The sequence below is a fragment of the Delphinapterus leucas genome, chromosome 19 (assembly GCF_059928025.1).
Source record: "Delphinapterus leucas isolate spDelLeu-1000000601 "Yukka" chromosome 19, BTC_Dleu_Yukka2, whole genome shotgun sequence".
NCBI lineage: Eukaryota > Metazoa > Chordata > Mammalia > Artiodactyla > Monodontidae > Delphinapterus > Delphinapterus leucas.
In genome coordinates, this window is record NC_143147.1 from 17,985,714 (window position 1) to 18,000,554 (window position 14,841).

The following is a 14,841-nucleotide window of genomic DNA, read 5'->3' on the forward strand; positions in this document are numbered from 1 at the left end:
ATTTAAGAACCTTTATGCGGTTCCTGCTGCCTGACGTAAAGAGGTCACTTACTGCACACCTCTCACTCTGTAGATGAAGGGCAGGATAGCTGATCTGAGGGACAGCAAGGTTCCAGGAGACAGACTTGTCCCAGGCCCCACTGTACATGAAAACAAAGCTCGGCTTAGAGTTTGGGATATTCAGTGGCCCTCCCCTTACCTCGCCCCCTGCTGCCTTAAATTGGTCTGAAACACCTAACATTTCTATTCTTACTCAGCTGACTGTGTTAAATACTAATAAAAGCTTACAAAGCCACAGGGAAATCAAAGTAAAACAATTCTGGTTTAACAGAAATAATCTATTAACAAGAAAAAGTTAGTTCAATTAAATAGCACACTAACGGTTTTAGGTGCTAACCACAGTAAAGGTACATAGGAAGAGTCTTTTTTTGTCTTCACTGTACAAAAGCAATATATACATGTCTTAAGAGCCTGGTCTGGATCCAACTGTTCATTTTCCCGCTGTGTTATTTTGCTGTTGCTGCTCCGCCAGGGCTTGCTGAAGGCGCATCCGCTTCCGAGAATAGTGCTGCCAGTGCAGAATTTGCTGCTCATCAATAAATTTCGCACACTGAGCATTCACCAGCTCCTTACGGAAGTGTTCGTATTGGAGCAGTTCTAACATGTGTAAACACTGAGGGTACCTGGAGTTAAGTTTATAAGTTAATGAGCGACATAACGTAATAATACCACGCTCTAGTTCAGTTACTCACCTAAACACGATCTTGCAGCCTACCATTTCTGTAACATTAATTTAGTATACTTTGGTAGTACAGTTCTTTTTTTTCCTGCTTATGCATCAAAAGTCAGCAAAATTTTCAAAAGTGAGAAAACTTAAGTTCAGAAAGATTAAATAACTTGCCTAAGACCACACAGTAACTGGTAAACGGAGTCAACATTGGGGGACAAATCATGCTATTCTCTTCTGGTGGTTTCCAAGGTGAGGAACACGAACACTTTTTATTTTAGAAATTAATTATGTGTTTAATTAATACCTACTGGTTTTCCATAAACAATAAGACAACTTTTATTTTAAAACTGAGTCAATCTCAGAAAGAACTAAGCACAAATATTGTATTCTAGTTTTCCATAGGGATATAACAATTCTGAAATTAAGTACATATACTCTAAGGTTGAGCAAATACGTAAGTAAATATGCTGTATATAGAAAGCCAAATTTCTGGCTCTCAGAAAAAGAGTTTCAGATAAGGAAGGGGAAGGCTAGAATGAATCTTGTTACTGAGTTGGAATTGAAAACATCAGTATGAACTCATGGCTTTTAATATATATATATATACATATATATATACACACACACACACACAGATATAGAAATAGATATTTATATACACACACACAATTTCTAGCTTTGTGTGTTGAGAGGGCCTACAAGCAGTGACACCAATGAGCACACTGAGTGCCCAGATCATGGGTTTTATATAGAATTATCCAAGGTTGGTTGGAGACATGGCTGATTCTAAGGCTAACAGAGGGAAAGTACAAGATGAGCCTGGAATATTATGTAGTGCCAGAAAGAAAAATGCTCAGAAAATTATAGGGATACGTCAAAAGTACTGAGGAGCCAATGTGAAGGGGCTCCCACTGGCTATATCTGGGATCAAGAAGATACATAGTTATAACCCACAAGATAAAGAATCCAAGAGTCCATATTGATGTAACTTTTTTAAATGAATAAATAAATCAGGAACAAGGAAATGTTCCTTCCTTACAACTGAATACCAACTAATAAATGAATAAAGAATGATGGAATTAGAAAATCTCCACAGTAAAAATTGTTTCAAGCAAGTATCTTCCTTAGATGCTAAAGTTAGGTAAAAGAATGAAATATGAAACAAGATATTTACATAGTCTCAAAGTATTCCCTCACAAAATATGTATTAAATACAAAAGGAAAAATAGTAACTTGATACAGAGAAAACTGGCAGCCACCACCTCAACCAAGTGACCAAAATTAATATCACCAGTAGAGGGACAAATTGACATCCTATGACTCCTGATATACCAAGAAGGATGTAACATCACTTCCGTGTCACACTTATGGGGGGAAAAAAAAAGAAGACTGATGAACTCAGATTAATGGAGACTAAGACATGACAACAAAATGCAGCATCTGAGCCTAGACTGGACACTGCCCCAGACACAGGACATTAGTGAGACAGCTGGCAAAATGTGAGTGAGGTCTGCTGGTTAGATAACAAGATCAGATGATACATCAATGTTAATGTTCTGATTCTGATCACTGTACTATGATTATGTAAGAAGTTTGCACTTAGAATATCTGGGGGAAGAATATACAGGAATTCTTCTTACTGTTTTTCCATTTGTTTTTAAGTAAAATTATTTCAAATAGAAAAGACATAAAATTTAAATGAGTCAATTAAAAAACAGTGAGTCTTATAGGGAGTACACAGATAGAGCCAAAATTGTACAAGTGGTATTCAAATGACTAAAGTTTGGGGACAGTACACTACAGCAGTGCTTCTCAAATTTTAATGCACACATGAATCACTTTTTTTTGAGGGGGGGGTTCGCGGGCCTCTCACTGTTGTGGCCTCGCCCATTGCGGCGCACAGGCTCCGGACACGCAGCCTCAGCGGCCATGGCTCATGGGCCCAGCTGTTCCGTGGCATGTGGGATCCTCTATGGACCGGGGCACGAACCCGCACCCCCTACATCGGCAGGCAGACTCGCAACCACTGCGCCACCAGGGAAGCCCACGTGAATCACTTCTTAAAATGCAGACTCTGATTCAGGAAGTCTGGGGTGGAGCCTGAGGACTGCATTCCTAACAAGCTCCCAAGTGATACCAATGTTGCTGGTCTGAGAACCACATTGAGTAGCAGGGCCCTACACCATGTTGTCCTTATTACAGATTTGCTTCCTATACTCCAAAGATTCACAGTTGCTTGTAACTGTCAGCAGCTAAGCCTGGAAAGCCCTACTCACACCTACCCTGGCTATTTCCTTTTCATGAGGACATTGTTGGTAGTTAAAAAGACCTAGGTTTGAAACGAGCTCAGCCATTCTCCAGCTGAGTGGCCTCAAACAAGGTACTTAAACTCCCTTAAGGTTTAGTTTCTTCAACTGTAAAATAAGTTAATGTGACGACCAAGAGAATGGTCCTCAAGTAGCATTTAGTAACTGGCACTTAGACACACAGTGATCATTTATCAGACTTGTAGAGTCAATGCTCAGAATACATTACATGACAAAATAAGGAATTATAAATATGTTAATAGGCTACAATTATAGCATTAACCAACAAGATGAAATAGAAGAGGTACAAAAGGAAAGTTCTGCAATTAGATTTTTTAAAAATAAATAAGAAATAAATGGAGAACTAAACTAACAGCATTGATGAGAATAAGAACTGAAAGATTTTAGTTGACATAAAGCTCCCAGCAAGTCAACAATATGAATCCTTGCCCCCTCATTCCCTGCCCCCGCAAAAGGTAATGTAAACTTAAGCTGAACAAATAGAAGTATAATGTCCATATGAAGAATAAAAAGCTATTTGGTCCACTGTACCTTGACATCTGAAGGCCTGTGTTTAGCTCTTGGCTGAAAAACATAAGGCATAAGTGCAAAATATCCAAAGGTAGGCACATGAGAAATGGCTGAAGGTAGGTGAGAAAAAAAGGTGTAAGAGATAAATTATAGTTGCAAGTCGTGGCTATTAGTGAAATGGTGGAAACTGTCTAGAAGAGGCAACTGCTCCTCTGCTCTGGCCAGTGGCTGACCTGGGAGAACAAAGACCTGGGGTTACCAGATCCTCCAGAATTTTAGAGAGTAGCTAGAAATCTGGATTAAAATATGAAACTTTCTAATCTTCAAATGTCGGCAACTATTAAATGAAAACCTTGTGCAGAAATGAAATGGGGGTTAATTTGCAACCTCTCTTGAATTTAAATATCTGAATGGCTGTTCCTCAAGAGGGCATAGATTGGTTCTGGATTAATTCAGGGATAAAACTCAACATGGGTTGAAGTTACATGGAGGTATATCATATTATTATACAAGGAAGAACTTTCTAGCATCTAGCTAACAATGGAATTGGTTGCCCCTGAATGGAGTAGTATGGGCTCACTGGAAACCTCCAGCCAGCATGTAGATGACCATCTCAGCAATGTTGTGGGTGAAACTGAACTTGATGGTGTCTAGGGCTCAGTGTCCAACACTGAGTCTCTAAGTCTACATACATATAACATGTTGCAATCTAATAAAAAAAAAGTCTTTTCTCTGGATTATTAAATGAATAATTGTTCTTTATAAAGGGCCAGTAAGGGTGCCAAGGGTCCTGCAAGCTACAGGAGGATGTGGGCTTCATACATCCTCCTTGTTATGAGACACAGATCAGAAAAGTGGGAGTACAAGTTTGAAACGTTTTCCTCTCAAACTTGTGTTTGTTTAGGAAAAAAAAAGACTAAAAGTTTCACCATTGCTTTTTGACTACCTAGTTAAGACAAAGCACAGGTGGGAATTCACGGTTTCTTTTTTACCATTAAAAAGGAATAAGTTCGGGGACTTCCCTGGCAGTCCAGTGGTTAAGACTCCACGCTCCCAATGCAGGGTTCGATCCTTGGTCAGAGAACTAGATCCCGCATGCCACAACTAAGACCTGGTGCAGCCAAATGAATCAATAAATATTAAAAAAAAAAAAAAAGTAAGCTATAGCACTACTGCAAATTAGCAGAAAAAAAAAAGGAATAAGTTCATGATTATAGTATGCTCCTTGCAATTCATAAGCCTTAAAAAGAAAGCATCTATTGCACAACTTGAATAATACATATATTTATTATGTAAAATATATAAAATAAAATAAGCAGCTACTAAGACTCAGGTAAGGCTACCTCCTCCAGAAAACCTTCCTTACAAGTACCCCCTTCTATGGTCTTTCATGTTCAGGCTATGGCTATGTCATTGCATATATAGACTGTGGGTTCCTTTGGGTCAGAAACCCGGTGAGATGGAGTGAGTGGTACAAGGTAAGGTCAGACAAGACAGGGCCAGATCATACAGGTCTTTAGCTCGAGAAAAGAGACTAGATTTTCCTCTGCATGCAATGAGAAGCAACTGAAGAGTTCTAATGGAATGTTGTGATTTCTATTTTTAAGATACCAAGTCGGCTTCTGTGTAGAAAATGGTTCTTTGTTTGGCTTGGGGGCGGGGGATGGCGGGGAGAAAGCAGGGATACTGGTGAGTATATCACTGAAATAATCCAAGTTAAGTTAGAGATCAGTGTGTCTCATATTAAAATGGAGACAACTAAAAGAAGTGCAGAGATTCAAACTGTATTTTTTCCAATGTGAAACTAAGAAGTCTATTAAATATCAGTGCTTTGGAGTATAATAAAGTACACACATATTTAGGACTATAAAAATTAAACTTACTTTAGATACTTGGCATATTCTGGTTCTTTCCAGTAAAGCAAGTACTTAAGATAATTAACAAAAGCTTTGTCTTTGAAGTAACCTCTTTGGGCAAGAACTGAAAGGCATAAAAAAAAAAAAAATACACCTGTAGAGCAAATCAATCCTTGGACTACTGATTTGTGACTCCTAACATACAAGTAAAGAATTTACTTACATAACATCCCCACCAACGACACTCATTGAATTCACAACAGAAGTCCCAGTTTGCTCAATTATATATATACCAATATAAGTGTAGCAATAATTCTGTTCAATTGAGAATGTACAAAAGCAGATACTAAAGTCATCCCTCAAATCCACAGGGGACTGGTTCTAAGAGACCCCACAGACACCAAAACCCACAGATGCTCAAGTCTCACATAAAATAACATAGCGCAATGACAATGACAGTATTGTCATCCTCCGTATGGGAAGATTCAACCAACTGCAGTTGAATCCGAGGATACAAAGGGCCAACTATGAATTGGAACTCTTCTATCAGAAATTATAAATAGCTACTCAATTCAATGAGGTGTTCAGCAACTTACAATTAAGGTAATTTGGGTTGGCTAAACACTGCACAAATTCCAACTCCAACTGAAACCGAAGTCGATTTCCAGCATCATCTAGGAGAGAAGATAGCAAAAATCATCCAAAATAAACGTCACCATATACAATACTGATTTGTAGAAAGAAAACAGCAGTAAAGAAACCTGACTAATGATGAGATACGTTTCTACATAAAGAAGGGCATGTGAAAAACAGAAAGATAGATCAATGGAACAAGATAGAAAGCCCAGAGATAAACCCACGCACATATGGACACCTTATCTTTGATAAAGGTGGCAGGAATGTACAGTGGAGAAAGGACAGCCTCTTCAATAAATGGTGCTGGGAAAACTGGACAGGTACATGTAAAAGTATGAGATTAGATCACTCCCTAACACCATACACAAAAATAAGCTCAAAATGGATTAAAGACCTAAATATAAGGCCAGAAACTATCAAACTCTTAGAGGAAAACATAGGCAGAACACTCTATGACATAAATCACAGCAAGATCCTTTCTGACCCACCTCCTAGAGTAATGGAAATAAAAACAAAAATAAACAAATGGGACCTAATGAAACTTCAAAGCTTTTGCACAGCAAAGGAAACCATAATCAAGACCAAAAGACAACCCTCAGGATGGGAGAAAATATTTGCAAATGAAGCAAATGACAAAGGATTAATCTCCAAAATTTACAAGCAGCTCATGCAGCTCAATAACAAAAAAACAAACAACCCAATCCAAAAATGGGCAGAAGACCTAAATAGACATTTCTCCAAAGAAGATATACAGAATGCCAACAAACACATGAAAGAATGCTCAACATCATTAATCATTAGAGAAATGCAAATCAAAACTACAATGAGATATCATCTCACACCCGTCAGAATGGCCATCATCAAAAAATCTAGAAACAATAAATGCTGGAGAGGGTGTGGAGAAAAGGGAACACTCTTGCACTGCTGGTGGGAATGTGAATTGGTTTAGCCACTATGGAGAACAGTATGGAGGTTCCTTAAAAAACTACAAATAGAACTACCATATGACCCAGCAATCCCACTACTGGGCATATACCCTGAGAAAACCATAATTCAAAAAGAGTCATGTACCAAAATGTTCATTGCAGCTCTATTTACAATAGCCCGGAGATGGAAACAACCTAAGCGCCCATCATCGGATGAATGGATAAAGAAGATGTGGCACATATATACAATGGAATATTACTCAGCCTTAAAAAGAAATGAAATTGAGCTATTTGTAATGAGATGGATAGACCTAGAGTCTGTCATACAGAGTGAAGTCATTAAGAAAAAGACAAATACCGTATGCTAACACATATATATGGAATTTAAGGGGAAAAAAAATGTCATGAAGAGCCTAGGGGTAAGACAGGAATAAAGACGCAGACCTACTGGAGAACGGACTTGAGGATATGGGGAGGGGGAAGGGTGAGCTTTGACAGGGCGAGAGAGAGTCATGGACATATACACACTAACAAACGTAGTAAGGTAGATAGCTAGGGGGAAGCAGCCGCAAGGCACAGGGATATTAGCTCGGTGCTTTGTGACAGCCTGGAGGGGTGGGATAGGGAGAGTGGGAGGGAGGGAGACGCAAGAGGGAAGACATATGGGAACATATGTATATGTATAACTGATTCACTTTGTTATAAAGCAGAAACTAACACACCATTGTAAAGCAATTATACCCCAATAAAGATGTTTAAAAAAAGAAAAAAAAGAAAAAAAAAAAAGAAGGGCATGTGAAGGTTTTCCTAAACCGGGCGAGGGAGGAGAAAAACCTTCCTTAGAAGTGTAAGGAAAGCAAAGCCCTGATTAAAACGAATGTTTAATCAGGAATGAATGAATTCTCTAATGTTAAAGACAAGTTATCAAAGAAAACAGGATCACACACGGGGCAGAACATTTATCACTAGTGAGCCACTATGTTGAGATTTTAACATTTTAACATTGACCACTGTTGTGGTAAGTTGCGGTAACTGTGCCTTGCCTTATTTTAATGTGTTACAAGTTGTTAAGTGATTAAGCTAAGCAAAAACAAAGCAAACGCTAAACCTATCAAGAAAAGTTCAGAATGCAAGCTGAAAGAGACCATGGTGAGAACGCAAGATCAGGGAACGCTTGCTTCGGTGAGACGCGTCAGTTGCAAAATAATACACGAGTTTGTCGACGATGTTTTAAACTTATGCAAGCTCATTTAAGACGCAGAAAACAAATCGAGGAAGCGGTTTATGATCCAAAATCTCTCCTTTAGCCTCGCCGGAAGCCGACCCCTCGCCGGGGTCGGTGTCTGAATAACAAGTGAGGAGAAAGGATACACCAACAAAACAAACTCTGAAAAGGCCAAACTACCGTCGCCCTTGCAGACGCTAGAAGAGCCCTCGCCCCTCCCGGTCCGAACAATCACCTTGCGGGGAGTTAGGCCTGGAAGGAGAACCTGGGGAAGCGGGAGCAGGTGTCTGGGCCCAGGATAGTTCTACTTGCCAAAACGCACGGCTCGGACCGCCACTCACCTGTCTCCATAGCGACAGCTGCTGCCATCACCAGCAAAGGAGCTAAGCAGCCAGCAGCCCGACACCGTGAACGCCGGGAGTGGCGGGGGAGGTGCCGGAAGCCGCGGCTCCCCCTTCCTGCCGCGGTGCAGTGTGGGATGCGGGGGGCGGGCAGAGCCTCGCGCGGGGGCGGGCGGCTCCTCTCATCCCAGGCCCGCCCCGGCTCGGCCCGTTCCCGCCTCCGCCCGCGCGGGCTCCTGACAAGCTAGGGGGCGATGCGGGGGCTGACCTAGCGCGGGGCCTAACCCAGGGTTTCAGAGGGGCCGTCACCAGCCCCCGCCAGGACCACTGTTCCTGCACGTGGCTGTGTCATGGGATCCTCGGCTACCGCTGTGCCTGCGTCACAGTGCCATGTGATGTCACTCCTCACCGTCTGACGTAACCCGTCGAGGAGCGTGGGGCAGTGGGGCCTCGCGAGGCCTGCTTGGTTCCGTTACCCCTGTAAGATGGCCTCACCGCTTGGGGGAAAGCCCTCTCCGCCCCGGGCTGAGGCCACCCGCTCCGAGGAGACGGCAACGGTCCGCGTGGAGACGTCGTCCCACCGCGTGGAGACGACCTCCCGTGAGGTGCGGAGGTCTTCCCGGCAGGTGGAGACTACCCAGTGCCGCAGCGAGGGGTGCTCCGTCTCCCCCTCTGGGAAACGGGCCCCTCGCGTCTTCGAGGTGTCCTACCAGCACGTGGAAACCGCCTCGCAGCGCACGGAGACGGCCTCCCGCCGCGTCAGGGCCTTGTCTCTGCGGGTGGAGACGTCTCTGCACCGCGTGGAGAGCCCGCCGCGGCGGGAGCAGCCGGCCGCTCGCCAAAATGTACAAAAGGCCCGATGAAATGCTTCCTTCCTCGGGGCCACGAGAGGGCCATGGCCCTTGGCCAGGGCAGAATTGCCTCCAGTTCACAGCCAGCCTGCTGCCAGGTGGACCGATCATCTTTGGTTTCCTGGAAGCAGACCACAAATCAATTTAAGAGCCAAGCTGCGGTTTCAGGACTCAGCCAACATTCATTGACCCTGCTGCACCCTGGACCATCCTTTCCTGCCTTTGACCCAGTGAACTGCTTTAACTTGAAGGCAGCACAAAAAGTTTTCGGGCCGTATATATTGTATATATTGAGATGATGGACAAAGAGGCTGTTTGAACCTCTGAGGCAGGTGAGTTTTGGATTCTTAGCCCCTGAACGACCTTTGCTGCTTCAAATTTAGGGACAAGGAGCAAACTGAAGTCGTGACCAGTGGAATGATTATATGCCTGCAGCAAACCTGAGGGGCAAGGAGCAGACTTTCCTTAATTAATTAGTTGGCCTGTGTTTATGTTTCAAAATTGTTATTTTCTTTATGCCAGGCCCTTGTGCATGGTAGCCCGAGCCACACACATTTTAACATAGGCCAAACGTAGCTCAAAGTGAAACTACATCACCAGTCAAGCATAACCTTAGAAAGGAAACCTGACCTGTGATTTGAGGAGGTACAGGGGAGGAATATTTATTGAGCACCTACTCTGTACCAGGTGTTATTTTAGCATTTGGGCTATAACAGTGAACAAGGCGAATAGGGTCCTGGCTCTTGGGGAGCTTACACTCTAGTGAAAAGGCAGACAACAAATGACAAAACAAGAGTTTTGTATTGTGATTAGCACTATGAAGGAAATAAAACAGGTAATGTGATAGAGAATGTAAGGGGGTTGTTTAGATGGGATGGTCAGGCAGCATTTGATCTGGGACTTGTTTAGTGAACAGTGAGCCATGCAAAGGTCTGGGGAGAGTGCATTCTAGGTAGAGGAAATCAGCCAAGTCCAAGGGGTGAAGGGGAGCAAGCTTGGACTGTTCAAGGAGCAGAAAAAAGACCAGTGTGGCTGGAGCTTAGGGAGGGAGTGTTGTATGGAAGAGAGGATGTTAGAGAAGCAGGCAGTGGCCAGTTCATAGAGGGTCTTGAAAGCCACAATAAGGAGCTTGGGTTTTATTCTAAGGTCAGTGGGAAGACGCTGGAGGGTTTTCAGCAGGGGAGTGACATGATGCATTTTGCATTTAAAAAATATCCTGGTTCCTGTGTGTAGGATGTAGGACAGTGGTTCTCAGGGGTGATTTTTATCCCCCAAGAGACATTTGGCAATGTCTAGAGAATTTTCTTTTGTTTGTCACGATGGGGGGGGGCAGTTGCTACTGGTATCTAGTGAGTGGAGACCAGGGATGCTGCTAGGCATCCTACAGTCCCCAAGACAGCCCCCCTCCCCCAAGCAAAGGGAACTACGTTTGGACTAACACACTTAGTCCAAAATGTCAATAGTGTGAGGTTGAGAAACCGTGATGTGTAGGGGACCAGAGAGGAAACAGGAACTAGTTAGGAAGCTAATAACGTGGTCCAGTAAGAGATGATAGTGGCTTATACTAGGGTGGCAGAAGTGGAGCTCCGCAACGGGAGAGGCCACAACAGTGAGAGGCCCGCGTGCCGCAAAAAAAAAAAAAAAAAAGGAATAGAAGAATCGAGGATGACTTCTAAGTTTTGGCTTGAGCAGTTTGGTGTATGGTGATGCCATTTACTAGGCTGAGAAATACTAGGGGACGATCGGTTTAGGAGGAAAAATCAGTTCCATTTTGGCCGTATTGAGTTTCAGATGCCTATCAAATACCCAAGTGGAGTTGACTGTAAGAGGCTGGCTGCCATGAGAAAGGTGAGGATTGGAAATATAAAATGTAGGGTCATCAGTCCATAGAAGGTATTTAAAGCCAGGGAACTGAGTGACAATCACCTGCCAGTCTGTCTCGCTCATTTTATGCCCGTGAATGGATTAGAACTCCTGTTCATCAGGGAACACCAGCTGGCTAAACACCTCTTCCCCCCCTCTCACCCCCGCAGGGTCTGGCTTGACCTACCTAACTGGTCCTTGCCTGTAGCCCTTTGGTAGCCACCAATAAGGGAGAAAGTTTGCACTAAAATGTGAGACAAATGCTTCTGAAAGCTTGACTTTCACTGACAACATTACACTGCTTCTGGGAAGAGGGTTCTTAAAGGTTCAGAAGTTCAACTTTTTGGGGGGTTTTGTGTGTGGGGGGTGTTGTTACATGGATATCAGTGTCCCAGGTTCTCGTGGGATGGCTGAACAACTGAACTGATATATAACACTGGTTCTCAACTGGTGGCAGTTTTCCCCGCAGGGGACACTTAGCAATGTCTGGAGGCATTGTTGTCACAACTGTGGGGGTTGGATGCTACTGGCATCTAGTGGGTGGAGACCAGGGATGACACTACACATCCTACAGTGCGCAGGGTCATCCGCCACCCCATCCCCGACGACAAAGAATCACTTGGCCCAAAGTGCCAATAGTACCAACATTGAAAAACCCTGAAGATTCTAGCAGTTTGGAAAGCTAGAGCATGGTCCATTGGGGGAAGCACCCCACTTCATGACAGATTTGCTATGGGAAAAGGTTTAGAGGTAGTGGTCTCTGTCAAATGTCAGGGCAGGAACTGTCAGAGGGGAGAGATATGTGGCTTTTTGAGGAGAACTTACATCCCTGCTTTCAACAATGTTTGATATTTATCGCAGGAGGAAAGGCCGTCCCATCTAGCAAGATGTAAAGACCTTGATTTTGTGGGACCTCCTTGTGAGGTAGAGTACTCTCTGTTGGCAGGCACTGTGCTCAGTCATTACCACGTTACCTCATTTTATTACGGGGGAGTGCACTGGGCCTCCCTGGCGGATAGGGGCTCAGGCCAGGGGAACGTTAGAAAACCCCAGAGGCTACCGTAATGCTTCTGCCTCATAAAACTTCTGCTGTAGAGTAACAATTAGACTTCAGAATTTTAGTCTTTGGTGAGCTTACTCATTCTTTTTAATGTGACAGACCACATGCATTATATACACTCTCTTAAGTGTTTTTTTAAGTGAACAAAGTAGTTACTTTTCTTTAACAATGTTCCTTATTGTTTTTATTACAAAAAGCGATAGGTGCTTAATGTAACAAATTAAATAATTCAAGATGTGTAAAGAAAAATTTAGTAGTTTGTCCCTTTCCATTTCCATCCTCTGGAAATAATTCATGTCAGCAACTTGGTGTATATCCTTCTAGACCTTTCTGCATTAAGTGCTCCTAACCCCCTTCTTAGTCATACCTGGAAAAATGGTTGGAAGGTTACTGTGAAAAAGCCAAAGACTTGGTTTCTAGATGATTGATTCTCTTGGAAGGATATAGGCTTCTGGTAGCTCTTTCTTTTTGTTGTTACACTTGTTTCATAAGAAGGGTTTTTACCTAGGTTTCTTCCTCCCAGTTTCATTTACTCGTATTTCCAAACTGAAATCCAAAGAGATATACACAGAACAAGAAAGTGTCAAAAAAGACAAGAGACATGAAAAAAAAGGATGTGACAAGACACTTGTCATATGTACTGTATATCAGATTCCACAGCTTTAAAATGATCCTGTATGTTAAAGGAGCTTATATCTGTCATGATTTTTAAGGTACCTGCTGCATATTGATAAGTGTGTGCTACCCATACTGTGTGTCATCATTCTTCCCACTTTGTCTTGGGAAGCTCCAAAGGAGTGCGGGTGCTTTTGTATCTGTGACATGGTATACAATCGCTAGCCCAACGTGCGTGCAATGAAGAACGAAGAGCAGTGCTGTCCCTCTATTCCCAGCCAAGAAGGCGTCGCATGGCTCCATCTACTAATCCGTTAGACTTACTGATCTAGGTAGTAGCCGTGACCTGCCTTCAGTTGTTGCCAACCAGGTTAGTTTGGAAAAACGAAGTACCTGTCAGCACCTGTCATTCTCATAATCCATTCATTTATATATAAGCTGAAGGCAGCTTACAAAGTTCAGCATATGTATTTTCTGTCAGCTGTGTTGAAAATACTTGAAAGAATTCTATTACTACAACACTCTTTCCCCAGATCACATGAGCCATGGAAAGAATCAGGAGCCCAACCAGCAAGATATTTGGGTCAAGGGCCCATCTAGATCTCCCAGGATTCCTGTTCCTCCATTCTTACCGCTGCTCCCATCCCACCATAGCTGGTACTTGACCCAGCCTGTAGGGGGTTCCACAAACTGTTAGGCTGGAGAAACAGTTCACCGTTTAAAGACTTTTTTTCTGAACGGTTGATCTTCGTGGTACAGATGGAAAAACTGAAGTCCATAGAAGCCAAAAGTAATTTGGCCAGGAGCAGAGGTGCTAGCAACCACTTTTGACTGCCTCCTAGGATGGTTTCTTTTGATAACCAAATGAAGGTAGGTCTAGTGTCCTTAAATTTAATTTACAATGAGCATAGTGGATCATACTAAAAATAGAAAAGGAAGAGAGACAGAAGTAACATTTATACTGAATTCTACAGAACACTCTCATTCATGTGAGACTCCAAAAACATTATTATTTTGAAGCTCTGTTATTAAGTGCAGAAACATTTAGCATCATCATGGCTTCTTGATAAATTGGCCCCTTTATCATTATGAAATAACCTGACCTCTGGTAATGCCCTTTGCTCTGAAATCTATCTGATATCGATAGAGCTGCTCTGGCTTTCTTTTGATTATTGTTAAGATGGTGCATCTTTTTCCAACCTATTTGTGTCTTTATTTAAAGTAGATTTGTTGTTAGTATTATAGTTGGATCTTGGTTGGTTTTTCTTTTTTATCCTAATAATTTCTGCCTTTTACTTGGGATATTTAGACAATTTATATTTTCTGTAATTACTGACCTGGCTGGGTTTAAATCTACCATCTAGCTGTTTGTTTTATATTTATTCCCTCTGGTCTTTGTTGCCTTTTCTCCTTTTTTTTTTTTTAAGACTAATTTAGTACTTTTAATTATTCCATTTCATCTCCTTTGTTGGCATATTTACTCTTTTTCATTTTAGTAGTTTCATGAGGGTTTAATGTACATTTTTTGATTTTTCATATTCTACCTTAACATGATATTATACTCCTTGACCCATAGTATAAGAATCTTACAAGAGTATACTTCTGTTTTTCTTGACTTTTTTTGCTATTGTTGTCATACATTTTACTTATACATGTTACAAATCCCACAGAAAATTGTTAGCATATTAGCTTTAAACAGTCGATTGTCTTTTTTTTCTTTTTTTTCTTTTTTTTTTTTTTGCGGTATGCGGGCCTCTCACTGTTGCGGCCTCTCCCGTTGCGGAGCACAGGCTCCGGACGCGCAGGCTCAGCGGCCATGGCTCACGGGCCCAGCCGTTCCGCGGCACGTGGGATCCTCCCGGACCGGGGCACGAACCCGTGTGCCCTGCATCGGCAGGCGG

The 14,841-nt window shown here is 42.5% G+C and overlaps 2 protein-coding genes across 3 annotated transcripts; one reads left to right on the forward strand and one right to left on the reverse strand.

The window, feature by feature from the left end:
* Positions 1–303: 303 nt before the first annotated feature.
* Positions 304–8,666, reverse strand: MED31 (mediator complex subunit 31). Of its 2 annotated transcripts, XM_022596025.3 has the most exons (5): positions 8,552–8,666; positions 6,020–6,097; positions 5,451–5,547; positions 3,589–3,621; positions 304–683 (listed from the first exon to the last, which is right to left on the reverse strand). In XM_022596025.3, exons 1-5 carry the CDS (start codon positions 8,577–8,579, stop codon positions 491–493), a joined length of 429 nt encoding a protein of 142 aa, XP_022451733.1. In that variant the 5' UTR covers positions 8,580–8,666; the 3' UTR covers positions 304–490. The 2 variants fall into 2 exon arrangements, with proteins under 2 accessions (XP_022451733.1, XP_022451734.1); XM_022596026.3 differs by lacking the exon at positions 3,589–3,621 and having other exon boundaries at positions 8,552–8,662.
* Positions 7,151–9,414, forward strand: C19H17orf100 (chromosome 19 C17orf100 homolog). The gene has a single exon (XM_089900564.1). It carries the CDS (start codon positions 9,037–9,039, stop codon positions 9,412–9,414), a length of 378 nt encoding a protein of 125 aa, XP_089756690.1. The 5' UTR covers positions 7,151–9,036.
* Positions 9,415–14,841: the final 5,427 nt, after the last annotated feature.

Coding starts and splice junctions, on each gene's coding strand:
- MED31 (XM_022596025.3), bottom strand. CDS start 8,579: ATGGCAGCAGCTGTCGCTATGGAGACAG. Junction 6,098..8,551: donor AGCTGTCGCTATGGAGACAG/GTGAGTGGCGGT, acceptor CTTCTCTCCTAG/ATGATGCTGGAAATCGACTT. Junction 3,622..5,450: donor GAATATGCCAAGTATCTAAA/GTAAGTTTAATT, acceptor TATGTTTTTCAG/CCAAGAGCTAAACACAGGCC.
- C19H17orf100 (XM_089900564.1), top strand. CDS start 9,037: ATGGCCTCACCGCTTGGGGGAAAGCCCTCTCCGCCCCGGGCTGAGGCC.